The 17740-nt window shown below is 39.4% G+C and overlaps 1 protein-coding gene across 5 annotated transcripts; it reads right to left on the bottom strand.

Moving 5' to 3' along the window:
- Nucleotides 1-228: 228 nt before the first annotated feature.
- On the bottom strand, nucleotides 229-15702 carry LOC148010972 (xylan glycosyltransferase MUCI21-like). 5 transcript variants are annotated; one of them, XM_087671803.1, is made up of 4 exons: nucleotides 15093-15700; nucleotides 5955-6053; nucleotides 5347-5754; nucleotides 229-3952 (listed from the first exon to the last, which is right to left on the bottom strand). In XM_087671803.1, the coding sequence occupies exons 1-4, from the start codon at nucleotides 15196-15198 to the stop codon at nucleotides 3924-3926; spliced, it is 642 nt and encodes a 213-aa protein (XP_087527929.1). In that variant the 5' UTR covers nucleotides 15199-15700; the 3' UTR covers nucleotides 229-3923. The 5 variants fall into 5 exon arrangements, 4 of the variants coding, with proteins under 4 accessions (XP_087527929.1, XP_087527930.1, XP_087527931.1 ...); XM_087671804.1 differs by having other exon boundaries at nucleotides 5450-5754; XM_087671805.1 differs by having other exon boundaries at nucleotides 5506-5754.
- Nucleotides 15703-17740: the final 2038 nt, after the last annotated feature.

Below are 17740 nucleotides of genomic sequence, written 5' to 3'. Positions count from 1 at the left end.
TTCTCTATAAGCTCCTAAACATGTATATACACAACATCAAGTATATTTCTCCTTACATTTCTATCATGCAAAAAAAAAAAAAAATCTCATCTACTTAGATCAACATGCTTTGCAAACCTTATATAATTTTGTAACTATACATGTAGATAAAGCTTGCAATCAAACCATTTAACAATATTAATTTCAATCTTTGAACGTTTGTATATGCAATACATTTATACCATATTTCAATATTTGCAACTATGTCTTTCTCTTTAGTATACATAGCAATATCTATAGCAAAAATTTGAACATCCAAGCTAAACATGTGACCAACTTTACTTTCTTCAACCTACATTTACCATCATAATTTTCGACAAAATAACCCTTTTAACCTACAATCCTTCCTCTACCATTTGACAAACAAACACTAAATTCTCTATGATAAATAGCACACACAATACATTTGATAAATATTTTATTTGACTATCATATAATAACAAGAAAAAATTTTCAATATGTAAAATCTGCTCATACAAATCATCGCCTATCTCTACTAACTTAGATTCTCCAAATCTTATATTTCTCCAAACCGTTTAACATAGCTAATCATGTGACTTGATATACTAAAATCAATATACCAAACATTATTTGTCATTTTCTATAACACTATTCACTTTATACGACATAACAAACAAATGCTCATTTTTAATATCATTGTGCCCTAATAATGACATATAATTTTCTTATTACGATTTATTACCACAATTTTTATCCTTATTATTGTAATAATAGGTTCAAATATTATCTTTTTTTTCTAAGGTAATGATCTATTTATAATCATGAGAGAGACTAACTTATCAAAATTGAAAACAACTATTGCATATAATTAAAGTAATAAAGGATTTCAAGGCCTTTTCATTTTTATTAAGACCACCTAAGTAGATGAAACTAAATTATCATCTAACACTATATCAATGGTTGCCAAAGCATTTACAATTCTCTTGCTTTCAAAACATACTCATTTATAGATATATTTCATTTTTTCAATGTATTCAACTCTTATTTGAGTTGAATATTTCTTACCTTTGCATTAACAAAAACTAATTTTAAAAATATATTCAAAAAAAGTAATATTCCTTACATTCTCAATGTATTCAACTCTTGTTTGAGTTAAATATTTCTTACATTTATATTCACAAAAAACAATTTTAAAAAGTATCCAAGTTATATGAAATTTTTCTACATTTTCAATATAAGCTAGCATACTAACATCAATAACTATAAATAACCAATACATCACTTTTATATCCTTGGTATTCCAATCTTTCCATGCCTTTAGTTCTTTTACAATTAAATGCTTACTTAGTTCCAACTTCTTTTTTTCATCTAAATTAAGCTTGTATATGCCTTTTTCAATAAGAAAATTTATCATACATGACTTTCATGATGGGTGATTATTCTTATTAAGCATCTCAATTATGGGATTTCCATTGTTCTCTAATATTTTATAGATTCAAGCAACAATCAAGTACATCCTTTATAACTTTTACAAAAAATATACAACAATAAATCGATAGTCATTTTCACTTATTGTTCAACAATATATATCATCTACAACTTATTTGTATATAAATCTTATGTTTGCTTTATGGCAAACACCTAAAAACTTACAAATTTAAAACATTTAACTTGCACATTTGAGAATGACCAACACAACCAAAATCATAGTATACCTTGAAACATTTGTGCACAACCTTACAAAAGGCCAAAAGTTACAATTTGAGATTTTTCTCCTTCTAGTATTTCCATACATGTTACTTACTATAATCATTGCTTTGTTTTCTTCACTCTAACCTAGAACACAATGTTTAATGGCAATATAACACATCATGTAAGGAATTGCCTAACGAGAAGACTTGCCCAATCTATTGTGCCAAATACGCATAATAAATCCAATAAAAAACTCATTCAAGAACACAAAAACAAAGATGCAAGGCCAAATATTTTCTTACTAATTTTTGTTTCTTCTCTCACACAATATAATATGCACTAAGTGTAGATAAAATATAATACAAAAATTGTAACCTACTAAGTTAAACAATACATAACTATAGTAATCGACCAATTCTATAACTATACTAACTATAACTAGATGTAATCGACCAAATACAAAAAATGAAGAGTCAATGGCAAGAGAATCATGATTATCATTAACATACTAAGCATAGACATGTGAATCTATCCAACCAAGCTATCCATCATCATTGTCTACATGTATTGAGCTTGTTACCTTAACAAGATTAATGCTTTGTATCACTATTGACTAGCAATATGATCCTCTCAATTTTCTTTACCTTCATTAATTCTCATCTTGAGATCAATCATAGGCCAATCTTTTTAATTGATATTGGTTCATCCCTTTCCTGCATAATTTGTTGAATAATCTCTATTTTTTTCCCTTTTTTTTAAGAAAGTAATAGAATTGAAAAAACAAGACTAAATTCATGAGCTAAACTAATGTGCAAATAACTGCATTTTCTATTAATTTGTTAGAACTAGGAAGTGTGAATACTTTGCCATAATCCACATGCATCTAATTCAACCCAAACAATAAGCAAAATCGCAACTCTATGTTGCTCCACTACCGAAGCAACTTTATGATATACATAAGTGTTTTTGTTAAGAGTTCAATCGCGTGCACGCTAAGACTTAGTCCAACTTAACATTTTGTTGATTGGGTAGCAACATATGAATTTATTGCATTTAATGTTTTTGTTTCTGTTTTTTGAGCCGTGTGCCTAGTCAAGCTCAAAGGCAAAACCCTATGCCACTAGCTTATGATTTTGCTACTTCCTTCAGAAACATGCTCCTTGGAACACTCCATTTACCACCCAAATGACTAAGTGTGGGCAAGCACCTCCCCAATTCAAAGGTCCAAGTAGTGTTGGTCTCTCACCAACTAAAACCACCGATCCCAATGGATGGTATGAGTATGAGCTTGCGCACAAGTTCGCAAGCGGAGGATATCGTTATTTCCTCATCCTCATCTTTTCTAAGAATAAGGATCACGCATACAATGCTCCCCAGTACCTTGGCATTGCCTCACCGAGGAATGATGCTACGAGGAGGCAGTGCCCCGGAACAACATTCCCGGAGTACGGATTTCAATGCAATAACATCAATAGACATAATTACGGATCCGAGTATTGCATCTACATTCTTCTTTCCAAGCTTGCCACTCGTCAAATCCTACTCATCTTGGCTATCAATAGCAGTGAGCACTACCATGGATATTGACAATAGGCAATGCCACGAAGAACTAAGAAATATTTTGATAAATCATGATGTTGATAAATGTATCCACGTGGCTAATGTTGATGCACACCTAACATTTAATGCAATCACTCGAGACTTTATTTGCAATCACTAACCTTTTATGGGCCTTGTATTTGCCACAGCATTCATATTTCTTTGTCGAGATGTCTATTTCCTGTTCACTGCAGGCTCTAATACCCACCGGGAGGTCAAAGGAAGCTGACGGTCGGTCTAATGCAAAAAATTAGGGTTTCTACAGCAAATCAGAGTGGAGCGAATTTGTGTGAGCTGCTCGGTTCCCCCTCCAGCCATGGCACAACCCTTTCTGTAAGTAATTAAACACCCTAGTCCTTCGGTAGTGTGCATATGCCTCCTACCACATCACCCGCTCAAGCAAGCTCTAGTCCCCCACGTTCACATGCATTAGTTGGCTTGAGCCCCGTACTTTAATTGCCCTTTGTCACGCACATTCCTTCTGTGTGCGCTACTAATCATGCCTCCTTGAGATGCTTCCCTGTACATGTACCTTTCATTACTTTAACACATCAACTTACACGTTCAATGGGCATCCTGCACAATCATGTCCAACCATAAAAAGCGAAGCAAATGATAGCTCAGTCCACCTATCATGGGCAAGGTGCTCTTATCCAAATGCCTGCAATCAAAGAGAGAAGAATATAACCCATTAAATACAGAGAGAATTATTGGTTCAGCCTTATGCATAATACATCATATGTACTTCTTTGATTAAGATGTTATATAACAAAGACATAAATGGTGGCTTATTTGCCCTGTTATCAGAGCTATATGGACAGGAAGAAGGAGCTGCCACTCCCATAGTAAGGCTCATTATGCCAGGCAACTTAATTCTGTAACACAGACCTACTTTTGACTTAAGGGAATGCCAGGACAGAATCAAGTACACGCAATTCCTGTGTTACACTCATCCAGACAAGCAACTTAGTTCTGAAACACAGATCTACTTTTGACTCACAACAGTGTCTGTCACTGACCTTCTGATTCAAACTCAAAAACCATCTGAGGTGTAAATGGTCAGACAAAATGCTTCTTCACTAGGAAATGTAAGAGACTTCAGTATGCCCTCTATGCTGCTAGTGCGCATAACTGCACAGGAGACCCATGTAAAACTGGGCAACTGGGACTCAACAGTCCAGAACTGTGCTAAAAACCAATAACACCTGCATTACAAAAACGAATGCACATCTTTGAGCTTCAACTAGCAGTGCAAAGAAGTGTCAACTAGTGGTGTCAGCTTATGCTTTGCAAGGTTGAGTGTCTTATTCATGCGTGCAATATCAAGGTGAATGTTTTGGCCTTCCAAGTAAATCTTTTTGAAGGCTCCCCATCCTTGCTTGATCACTGTCCGTGGGTTCAGGAGGACGGAATCATTTGCAGCATATTCAAGACTCAGCGTGCTTTCTTGTAATCCTATTTTGTACTCAATGTACTGAAGCCCAAATGCAATGGCTGGACAACCAAAGTAGGTTTCTGCTGCCCAATCAGTGCCCCAAGGAATTATTTGAATAAAGACCGTCCCCGGACGCATAAAGAAAACATGGGTAAGGGCTGCTCCATGTACTCCCATAACAATGTCAGTCTTATTCAAGATGCAATAAGTATCCCTAAGCATGGTTGTAGAATTTGGCTTCCATATAAGCACATGGAATCCAAGTTGCTCACCTAATTCTACAAGCTTATCTTGATTAAGGATAACTCTTGTGTGGTCTCTTGCGAGAAGAACAAGCAAGGGCCTATCTGAAGGGCCTAGTTGTAATCCTGACGCTTCAGTTTTGTAAGCTTCATCTATCATAGACCTAAAATCTTTCACACTTTCCCCATTTGGCATGCGCAGTGGATCAATGGCCATATCAGAATGATAAATCAAGCCAACTGTTACCTCTGGGAAACAGTGAATTTTTGTTTCATTGTCAAAATTTATGACAGGGTACTTTGAAAGCTGTCTGATAATTTCATTATATTTTGACATCCACCAGTTGTGGAAATCTGCAATGATAAATACTACCTCACCCTTGAGATGTTGAGAGGTAATGAAAAGAGGGATAATGCCATCGTTAAACTCATGAAATAAGTTTCCAGTGTAACCTCCAGTGCTGAAAACAATAGCTGGCACCTTATGTCGAAATTGGCAGTCTGGAAGTGTGAAGTTGGTCATGACAGAATTCACACCTGTCAAGGTGATTTCACGAACCTCCTCCATAATAGGCTTCTCCCACTTCCGAGGATACGGTTTAACCTTTTCTTCCATGAGGGGAGCATGATCATTATTTGAATACCAGAAAAAAGAGCTGTTGGTCGCATTCATGTGTACATCTCCTCGAATACTGCAGACATCAGCATGAAACTCTGAACGATCGCACCCAAAGAACTTGCTCAAACCAATTCTTGTATGCCATACTGTGCCTGTGTCCTGACCAGCTGCAAAAATGGATTTTTGCTACATTAAAAGCAGCTGAAAGATAAACTATACTACGAAATTCTTATGTCATTAATTGAAACGTAATTGGCTTCATACCATTTTTGTCAGACATTCAAAACACTTGGCAAAAGTTCTCTCTCTAAATAGAATCCACTGTCCGAAGATTTAGAAATCATCATGAAATGAGTTTAAACTTTACCTGGATTACTACTACTAGGGAGAACTGTAGATCTTGACTGTGGCTCAGTCCTTCCCTTTGATGACATTTGGCCATTTTGCCAGCCATCTGCCTCCAGATCTGCAATTAAAACTATGATTGTTAAAGACTGTTGGTTTAGAGAGTAAAGGAACTAAATGCATGAGAACTACCAAACGTCCTACTTGGATGCAGATAACAAGAAAGCTCAACAACTAACCAAGCCCTCAAAATGGCAGAAGCTAGTTTATTATAATGAAAGCTTGCCTGACATTTGTAAAAAACAAAGATAAATCATTGTCTTACTACATACTTCCTCCTCTCAACATGCAGTTTATAAAGCCCCATACCACAAACCAGCCTCCTGCACCTCCCACCACTGAGCTGCTCCCCTTCTGGCCTGACTCACCCACTGTTGCAGCAAGCTCCACCCCTTCTCCTAACAATACCTCAATGTTTTTTCTCAACTAGTGAATAGATTTTGACCAAATCTTCAATAGATCAAGCTACAAATCTCTGGAGTAGCTTAACTCAAGTCTCAATGCTACTTTGCTATCGAGATCTCGTTTTTTGGAGTTGGTCCTTTCTTTTTGGCTACTTGAGGGAGAGCAGTGCAATGCTGATTTTGTTTTTTCAGCAAGGCATAGACTTCTTGAGCACTTGTGTTCTTCCTTCTTTTTATGGCTCCTAGTTGAGCAAAAAGGGGCTTGCTGGGATTTTTTGGAGCATCCCAAGCATCTTCACTTGTGAGCCCACCAAAATTAGGGGACGATGGGAAGATATGCGGGCGTTTGCACAGAGAAAATACAGAATGTATGAACATGACTAAAACACAATAACTCATGGCAAAAATGCAAAAATGCAAAAAGCAGAGAAGAATAGAATCTTATGAATATGTAAGTGTTGAATATAAATGAGTGAAGAAGATGATACAGATGTAGATGCTTAAGGAGTGGATATGTCTAGTAACCACACAACACTCGTGGGAGCAAACTGAGGGAGAGTGCCGGAGAGTGATGTCCTTCATATACAAATACCAAGTGCAGCAATACTACCAATCTAGCATAGATGAAGGCAACTAGAGCTAAGGGTTATATCATGCAACACTCAAGGGCCATTCATGGATGAGACTGACTGAATCTGAAAAAGAAGGTACAGAAGCTGATCACAAACTGCTCAAATGGCAGAAAACACATCAAGATGATAATGATGTCTAAAAATTGCAACAGATCCAAACCCAGATCCGAAAGTGGTCACCCAACTATAGATCAGATCACCAGCTGGAAATGAAGTCCCCTGCTATCTGGTGATGAAGAAAATCATAGTTTTTCCAGAAGGAAACATACATCAAATGCATACAAGTATGAAAGTATGAATGGAGTATGATCAAGGAAGAAGACTCGAGAGTTTGGACTTGCAACTACAAGTGACATAGTCATAAACTCCCACGTCAATTGCCACAAAGGTTACAAACTAGATGGTCGGTAGTAGATACCCAAAAAAGGACCAATCAAAGTTCAAACCAGAAAGTACAAGTAGTTGCCTATCATGGGCATAATGCATCATCTTCCTCACCAGCCTCATCATCATCATTCTCCTCACCACCACCACTACTATCATCATCATGATCCTCATCCTCCTCATCAATGTCATCCGCAGCAATAGTATCACCATTTGATGTTGGGACAACAATGTCCAATTCTTCCTCTTGCATTTCATGCAATGTAAGCAAGCCTACCATCATCCTTTTCTTTGTTTAGCATTTTAAGAGTCACATCAACCTTCTTCCATTCTCGTTCTTTGATTTTTGAGATAAGACAGAAGTTGTTGTGGATGTAGACAAGTTTCTCCATATGCTTCAAGAGTAGCTTGTTTCTTCTCTTTATGTAGATGTGCCTAGTTAAAGCACTTTGATAACCAATTGCTGCAATTTAGAGGTGCACGCTCCAAATGCTTCCACCATTTCATAATTTCATGCATCCTTTTCTCATCCACTGCAAGAAGGCATGCAAATTCACTTGATTCTAACTTATACATCAAGCTCATCACACAAAACACCTTGCCTGGCTACATCATTATTACTGTGACTCTCAAGGACAGTCGTTCACCCTTAATTACTTTTCTTGTCACTACTTGGACTTTTTGTTCTTCATATAAAATGTAAAACACAATTTGCAACATGCAAAGATGAATGTAGCATAAGCATTTTATCTTCTCGATCATACAATTGGTCAACTCATAACCAAAACCCATAATGGCTCCATCCTTGCCTGCAAGGCAAAGCATGTTCAAGATAGGTACATACACTTTTAAAATTCCCCTTACATTTTGCCAAAAAGAGAAGCACATGAATTGCCTTGTCAATGCAACAAACTCTCTTTCCTCCTATTCTAAGCTTCACTCAAAACTATGCGACGTAGTCCATTATAGCACTTGACATCTAGTAGATTTGCCCACATGATAAACATGTAAGCAAAGCATGTTTGGGCTAGCTTCACCAACTGCGTAGTGCTGAATTGTCGATACAGACCCAAGACTATGTGCTTGCATGTAATGAGTGTGATAATTTTGTTGGCTTCCATCAACACAACAGCAACCCAAGAGAGCTGGCCAATATCTTCAAACAGAAGATCCAAGCAATAACAAGTATCTCTATTATAAAATATACTAGGCCACTATTGCTCTATCAATTGTCCAATCCATACACAATTTGCTGTGTTATCCATACATATATGCATAGCATTTTGGGGCCCAATGTCCATGATCATCTCTTTTAGGATCTCATATATATACTCCCCAAACATTTAGGATCTCATATACATACTCCCCAAACTTGAATCGGCCACTTCTATTAGTTGCTTTTATTAAAATAGGCCCATGTATAGAGGATACCATGACATTGTTGACAGATCTACGACGCGTTTCAGACATCCATCACATATAATATTGCACCTTGATTTTTTTTTGTTTCTCTCTAATGCCAAGCAAGTCTTTGTCCACATATTTCACCTCATCGACAAGCTCCCTTGTGAATGGACTATTAGCCCGCTTCCCCTATTGCTTTCACCATATGCAAAAAATATAGACTTCTCACCCTCCAATGAGGAATGTCCTCAACATAGAAAAAACAACAAAGGGCAATGTCTATTTTTGCCTTAATGGCAAATTCCAAGCCTTTGCTAAGGCTCCCTTTGATTTAGCAAGCCATTCCCTTCTTGAGCTTGGCTCTTAAGAAGTACCTATAACACTTGCACCTACAACTTTGGAAGTAGTGGGCCCTAGGACTTCAACCAACATGTGAACACTCTTGCTGCCACTAAATTTTTGAGATCTTAAGAATTTCAGCAATTTCAAACAAAAGCTGTAATTGTTGTAGTGTTAGAGAGAGAGAGAGAGAGAGAGAGTTTTTCATTCAAAAGACTGGTATCTCGCATGGTTGCACAGTTATTCAAGTTTCTTGGTGGCATGTGCTGAATTCCACGAGGCCTATTAAGGTCTCCTAGTCTTTTCTCCTTTCTCATTTGATTGCATCCTGGTAAGAGATTTTGCGTTTTGCATTTTGGCGTCCTTCAGATCTTCGTAAGGAGAAGAATTCGCTGCAAGAAGAAGTGATGGCTACCTCCAAGTTGTTGGACTAGCCTGATAAAGGCTTGCAACAATATAAGTTTAATTGGATGGCTCGCTTGGGGTTGTAAGCAGTCCATGATGGTATCATTGGTGGGCAATCCCATCAGATGGTCAAGGTCAAGGGATGGGTCCACTAATCAAATCTATCATCAAATAGTCCAACAACCTAGAGGCCAATAAAATATAGCATATTCAGGACAACAAAAAGAAGTGGCAAGAAAGATTTCTCCAACTTTGGAAGTCTGAGATTCCTTATTGGGGTAAAATTTTCATAAGGAGGTTGCTTTTTGGGGGTCTTCCAACCAGGGATGTTTTGCGTGCTCACAAGATCTCCCGTGGTTGCTGTGTATTTTGCACTACATGCGATGAGACATTGCTTCATCTCTTCGTCTCTTGCCCTGTTGCTCGACAAATTTGGAGTTTTGTTTCCCATGTGTGGTTCTTAGTGACTCAACAAGAAAATATCAACTCGTTTGTGGATTATGGAAAGGATGCCTTCAATGTCCACCTTGCAATCAGATCATTCCTGCCTTTTCCATTTCCTTAAATGGACAACTCTGTGGCATATTTGGCATACTCGAAATGCCTTCATTTTTTATTCTACCTGGAGTATCCATGGTCATGTGGCCCGTGTTCGTGGTTTTCTATCATGGCAAATCTCCTCTATGATTTCAACTGACCTAGTTCTTCCTGACATTGCTACTCTTTGGCTCGATATTGTTCGCTCCACTCAAGCTATCCTTTCTGTGTGATATTTGTGTGTTATGGTCTTAGAGGCCTTTCAGCTTGATTTGTGTTTGTTCTGTCTTTCTTAACTGACTTGATGGTCTGATGTAAATATTGTCATTTAATTCCATTATCTTTACGAAAAAAAAAAAGAGAAAGAGAGAGAGAGATTTTTGCATTGCCTTTGAGAACTCTTGCTCCTAAATTTTTGAAACTTTGAGAATCTCAGCAATTTCAAACAAAAGCTGTAATTGTAGAGAGAGAGAGAGAGAGAGAGAGAGTCTCTGAAATTTCTTCATAGAAAAAAAAATCTGAAATTTCTAAGAGAGAGAAAGAGGAAGTGATCACTGCAGTTCAGAGGCTAGAAGTTGAAACTGTAGGGACCGATTAGGCACGAAGATCGAGGCAAACAGTCGTTACACGTAGTGAGAGACAGAGTGTGTGCGAGAGAGCAGAGTAGAGAGTGAGCGCGTTTTTAGCTACAATGACGAGTGTGTACCTTTAGGTTTTTAGATAGATATATATGTGTAAGTACAAGTGCTAAGGGTGTGTTCACACCCAAGCACATTTAAAAGCCACGAGGCCTTTATTCCCAACAACCTCCTTCCTAAAGGCAATGTACCTTAAGAGGAGAAAAGAATCAGCTAAGTCTAGGTATGTACAAAGCTGAAATATATATATCTATCCAACTCCCATCATCTGTCGGCAATGAGCAAACCGCTCTGCTGGAAGACCCTTCGTGAGAAGGTCTGCTATGGGGAAGCCGCGTCGCGTCTTCAGATGGTAGGTGGTGTCGGGGTCGAGACGTCATGCCGAGGCCGACGCGATGGGGGCGTCGCGACACGGGACGTCACAACGTGGGTTGTTACGACTTCGTTCTCTTCGGGGCACTGGATTTTCTCTCCTGCTTCCATGAGCACTCCTTCACTCCGAGCAAGAGTTGCTCTGATACCAAGTGCGATGCACCTGCACCCGTTACGCACTCAACACGGCACAGAAAGGTAACACGATATGTGAGATCAAGGTATACTATTGTATTATTCAATCAAAGAAGCGGTACAACATGGGCACATCCCAGGATTACACCCTCGTGACGCCGCACATAAAAGGGTTCACCACTGGGTATAGGGAATCACACGTAGAGTGGAAACAAGGCAAGGCTTTGAGTCACTACTACTCCCTATATAGGTGTTTCCGGCGATAATGCCATGGTATAACTACAAAGCCCTTACAGGGGGAGGGGGGGCCGCACGGGAGGACATGTCTCGTGCTTTTGAGACATATTCACTTGATCATAGCATTACGCATCAAGCCACTGTTAGAATGACTCATCAGCAAAATGGTGTTGTTGAAAGGAAAAATCACACTCTTATGGAGAGCAACTCATTGTATGCTCAAAATCAAGGAGCTACCTCATAAATTTTGATTAGAAAGCCTTTAGTGTGCAAATAATATTTTGAATCGTGCACCCACTAAGGCACTAACGACAATCACCCCATTTGAAGTTTGGCATGGCAAGAAACCCAAGGTTGGCTACTTTCCAGTGTTTGGTTGCATAGCCTATGCACATGTTCTGAAAGAGCTTTGTTGGAAGCTTGATGACAAGGCTATAAAATGTATATTTACGAACAACAATTCGGAAAGTAAGGGCTATTGAAACCAGCCTTCCTTCTCGGATAGGGTGGTTTAACCTGATTAAGCACTTAATTACAGCAATTAGCAAACGAACATAAACTGAAATGCTCACTTTACCTTCATAAACTTGGACAGTGGACACCCTGTTGGCCCCAAAACTGGCGCCCCTTTCGGTATTTCTTTAATTTCAATTGTTGATGGATAAATTACAAGCCGAGATTTCACAATCTCCTTGGCTGATTCAAAAGCCCCTTGCTGTTCCAATAATCAGCAAAGCATTCGGGCAAATTGCCCCTTGATTTTCACCCAGGACTTGCTCTAATGGAACCCCAATTGGTCAGATGCTGCCCCAAATTCACAAAAAATGGGCTAGCATCTAAAATCCTCACAATTCCACGAATTTCCGGTGCTGATTTCAGTGTACAATGCCTTTGACTGATGGCACGGGTCCCAAGGTGGCTGCTAAACCCTAATTATTGCTGTAATTTAGGATTTACAGCAGTAAACTCTCTGCTGTCCACCAAATTTGGCTGTACTCTGCTACCCATGGCTGAGAATTGCTGAGAATACTTGAGCATAGACTGGAGGAGATGAGAGAATGCTATAGAAAGAGAGAAAATCAACTGAAATGTATAATTCGTAGCTCTGATGACAAATCTGATGGCACCAACAGCTTCAAAAGGGGGATAAAACACCAACTCAGCTGGCGAGCCCTCCTCCTACCGCCGCCTCTCTTAAGGCAGAAGAGAAAACCTGCTGCCCCCTGTCCTATCGCGGCGCGCGATCAATCGTCGTCACCTCTCAGAGCCAAATCTGATCACCTCCTCTCCCTCCACCCAGCTCCGAATGGCTGCCATTCAGCTTCCACCACTGTCCAACAGCCTTCTCCCTAGTTGCATGGGAAAGTTTTGCCAAGTGGCAGCCTTCCTAATGCATTTTCAGCCATTAAATTAATTTTTCAGAATTAATTAATTCTGAAAATTAATTTCAGCCCTTTTGACCCTGCCCAAAATTAAACATGCCCATCTGGAATGAAATTGGCTAGGCCATTTGCAACTTGGAGTGGTTCCCAACCTCTGTGGACCCTTAGACTAGTATTAATTAATTTATTAATGCTAGTCCCTAGTGTCACCACTGACACTTAATGGCCAAATAATTGTCTTAGGGTCCAACCTCGCACCAACTGACCACCAAAACCCAGTTGGCATAACTTAGCACAACTTTTGCCTTTAACACCAGGAGAGATCAGCTTGATGTATGTTCTTACACAAGAAAATGTTACAGACATTTTCACCAAGGTACTACCTTCTGAGAAGTTTAAGGCTTTTCACAAGTCCTTAAACTTACTACCCTTTGGTGATGATCATTTCTATACTTTACCACATTGGCACTACAGGGGGGCATTAGAATTTGACAATTCTATAGGCAGTGCCCAATGTTTTTGTCTTTAGTTCTTTTTCAGCTCTTAGTGCGAGCACAACTAAAGTTATAAGTTGTGTCACCACTCTTAGAGTTGAGTTAAGAGTCAGTTAACTCTAGTTGAGTTAGATCTAGGTCTATCTTAGACCTATCTCGTGCCTAAAATGCCTCTTGTTGGCTTTTTAATTGGCCAAAATATGCCAAAACTATGATAAATTAGGCATGTTTTGGTTGTTCAATACACACTCTTAGGCCCAAAAAGAGAGAGCAAGGAGATTGAAGAGCTGAGGTCACACCCCAAAGACACCAAGGCATCTGGCCAAAGCTATATCTTCTTTTGAGTCACCCAATCGAATGGGACTTTTTTTTTGTTTTGAGTAGAACATTGGCTCCTTAGTTCATACAAAAGTAAGACCCAATAATACACAACCACAATCAAGGGTGTTGATGAAGAGATAGAGAAGAAGTAAATGGTTGTAAAGGTAGTGTGTGTGGCAGCCGCTCAAGATCCTTGGTGAGCAATGTGCCCATGCATGCTCTACTCGATGAGGTAAAAGGGAATAATGCTACATAATGTATGGGTTTTCCTTTGGAAGGATGCTTGTTTTCATAAGTCTTTAACCAACAAAAGCACACAACAAATATACACAATGCAAATTCAAAGGAGTCTGGCCCCAGCAGGTATGCTGTGAGTTTTTCCCCACAGGAAAAACAATGGCTCAAGGTAGCAAAATCTAATTTGCTCCATGCATCATGCAGAGTCAGAAACTCTGGAATTTTTCTTCTAGAATAGATGATCACCCAGTCCCCAACATGTACCCTGACACTTTCTCCTATTTTTCTTTCAGTTATTTTTCTTGATCTTTTGTTTTCCAGCCATTAATTGTTAATCATGGAATGAATAGACATTCTCAAAGTAGCTTGTCAACCCAGCAGAATGAAGACAGCAATGTAGGTGTATTGGTGGGCTTGAAGGAGTTACATGGAGGCCACCAGTAAGCTAAAAAGGTGAAATAGAAGTCCCCTTTACAGTGTCAGCCTATGCCTAATGAATTGATAACCTATAGGTTCACTGTGCCAGTCACACTGCCTGCAACCGTGGCACAGTTGCTCTTTCTCTGTGTCCCCTTGCCTAAGCGGCCTGTGCTGTTAAAGTGCTGTCTCGGAACAGACCACTTAACCTGACCTCCCTACCAAATCCACCATTTGACTGCCAATGTCTGATTCTCAGGACTGTGTTGATCATTGGAAAGCCTAAACCCGTTTCTGTAATGATCCAATGTTCCCTTTCTCTGGTCCTGTCACCAAGTCACCAATTACATAGAAAAATGTGTAGCAAAAGTGACGCTTCTAGGCAGTGAATACAGTCTGTGGCAATTGATCTTTCAAAACCACTGATTATAAGAAAATGTGCAGGCTGTGAATGCAGTATGTGGCAATCGATCTTTCAAAACAGCTGACCATAAGAAAAGTATAGAAGCCCACATGCACTCTTTGGCAAACATTATAAGCATCAGAGACTCAGAGATAAACTGATATTAACGAAAAAGAATGTAATTTAAGCGAAAGCCACTAATGCTTTTAAGAAAAAACTTGCAACCCCTACCCACGAGGCTTAAAAACGGTGCAAGAACCAAAACAGCAAAGCATCTTCGACTCTAGTAATTCACTTAGGGTGCTCAAGCAAGTACCACTTCAGAAACTACTCTGTATAACAATGAACATTGCACTCACCATGATCGTTGGTCAATCCAAGGTGCCTCAACAATAAGGCAGCTGGCAATGCGCAGAAGACAATGATAGATAGGGTGCCTTTCATGGAAAACCCTGGCCGGTACATATTCTGGGAAAGAACGACTGTCTGGTTGCTTTGTGTGCTCCAATGTGGATGGAAAAGAAACAGAGCTGCGCGGCAAACGGCCCAAACCCAACGCTTTGCCTAGCCCATAGATCAGTTCGTGGCCTAGTGTGAGAGAATGTGTGCTTGTGTGTGTGTGTGTGTGTGTGTGTGTGTGTGTGTGCGTGCGTGTGTGTGTGTGTGTTCGTTCCTCCTCTGCAATGGCTATGCGCTCCGAGTGGGCGAACGGGTCATAATAATGACTACCTTTAGAAGACCCTCGATGAACCCGGAAGAATACAAGTCTCCCGAACCTGCGTTCTACTCTTTTTATCCAATTCCTGAGTTGGGTTTAACACACTGATGAGCATTGAGCAGTGAGCAGCATCAAGAAGCAAGCGACCTGTCATCACTCATCAGGATCAACCTCGGAATCAGAAAGCGTTTATCGCTAGTCGCGACATCATCACGCAAAGTTACATCTGGTCCTGTTACAGCGCATCCCGAGTGCCGACAAATGTGTGTTTTCTTTGTGGAAGACGGTAAATTGTATTTTGAAAACAGCTAATTACTAAGGAGTAGTTAGTAGAAAGGGTAAACCGTAAGGGCCCAGGGGACCAATTGGGGGTGTCAAAAAGCAAACACTCCAGGGCGTTACAAAAAACGAGAAATATCTTGAGAATCTTTCTTAGATATTATTTATTGATTTGGGAGTGTTACATTATTGGCTCTTAGGTGTACCTTACCTCCCACAATTGTATTATTAAAATTACATAAGATATTTTTAAAATAAAAATTTCACTATTAAACTCATTCAATTCCTCTAGACATACCTACATGCTCATATATTCAAATCTCAATATAAATATATATATATATATATAATCTCCCTAAAATATATATATTTTTCCTTAGGTGTTCTATAGCTGGTGGCCCCTTATCCTAATATAATTTTAGGACTTTTTATACAAGAAGTCTAACCTTGTGTTCTTGTTTATCAACATATACAAAACTACTTTCTTACCCATCTAGGCCAAAAGGCTTGGAATTCTTTTGACTTAAGATGGTTCAAGGCTCTCTATCACATTTCATCTAGCCAGTACTTCATTCTTGGGAAGCTATGGAGAGTTTCTCCCAGTATGCCTCTTGGCTGCCAAAGCTTTTCCCTTCTGTGTGGGCCTTAAGCTTCTTGAATTCCCAATTGTCCTCTTTTTTCTTTTGTTTCTTTTGTTGTGACTGCTTCTTCATCCATCACCTGTGGTCCAACTCAATCTTCAGCTTCACTGCCTTCACTCAAAACAAAAACTCATTGTTAAAAGAGCAAATGGAGTCAGTGTTTACTTGTTCAAATAATACTTTATTCTAGCATGTCTACACATGCCAAACATGTATACGCTTTTAAGCTAGTTCCAAATGATTGGAGGGATTCCATAGATTTCTCCTATAATCAATTCATATTGAGATAGGGTGGTTGGGTGACATGGGAGTATCAGGACATGCAAAATATTCAAAACATAAGTATTAGCCTTATAATTCAAAATTTGTAACGAGCGGGATACATTACACATTGACTGGGGTATATAAGGTGCAAGAGTCTCATTTTAGGGCAACCAGTTATTATCAAGAACATACTCTTCACCTTCATCTTCACCTTCCATGGCTTCCTCCTTTCTCCCCTCTTTTCCGTCTTTCTCTCTCCTCTTCTAGTCTTTCTTTCTCTTCTTCTTGCTCTCTTTCTCTACGTTTAGTTCTTTCTCCTCTCTCCTCTCTTAGCTTCATTCATTACAAGTGGTATCAGAGCATCAGGCTTTGGTCCTTTTTTTATTTCCCCTTTCTCCCTTTTCAAATCCCAAACCCCTAGTTATTCAGGTTACAAGTACATGCAACAAGAAGGACCATAGTTAATCTTAGCTTTTTGAAGTAAGCAGGAGCTATGGCTAGAGACTCAGACATATCTAGAGATAAAATGACTAAACTAGCAAGTTGTCACTTCTTTTCATGCAAATTTTAGGGATTCTAGGCCAAGTTTAGAGACTCAGGAGTTAGAAGAGGGCAAAAATCTCAATTACTTTTTACATCAGCCCTCCTTCTCTCTCTTCTCCTACAAAAGCCGCCATGGCTTCCAGCCCCTACAACCTCCCAAATCTTGCTCTAGCCCCCTCCAGGACATCAGCCACCACCAAGAACCGATTCCCCATATCTCCAACTGCAATTTGAATACCCTAGAGGCCATGGAAACTTAGCCATAAGCACCAGGTAGTAGCAACCCACAATTTGTGGCACAAATTGCGATGTTGCCCCTGGCCTCCTCCTGCCTTCTGCTCCAGCATCTTGTAGCCCACCCCCTTGGCCTCCCTGGTCCCCCTAGGCAATCGGTTGAACCTTCCCTGAGCAAGATTGGTACCTTTCCCTCCGACATTGAGCTCCCATATATGAAAACCCTATTGTACACTGTTTAAAGTAGCCATTGAAGCTCAGCCCAAGCTCTTACTTCAGCCCACAACCTCTAGAAACTCAGCCCTCAGGAGATCCTTCATCCCTTTTG

This window comes from Lygodium microphyllum, chromosome 29 (assembly GCF_053477565.2).
Source record: "Lygodium microphyllum isolate KBCC chromosome 29, Lygodium_microphyllum_v1.1.10, whole genome shotgun sequence".
NCBI lineage: Eukaryota > Viridiplantae > Streptophyta > Polypodiopsida > Schizaeales > Lygodiaceae > Lygodium > Lygodium microphyllum.
This window is presented reverse-complemented; position numbering and strand designations above follow the sequence as displayed.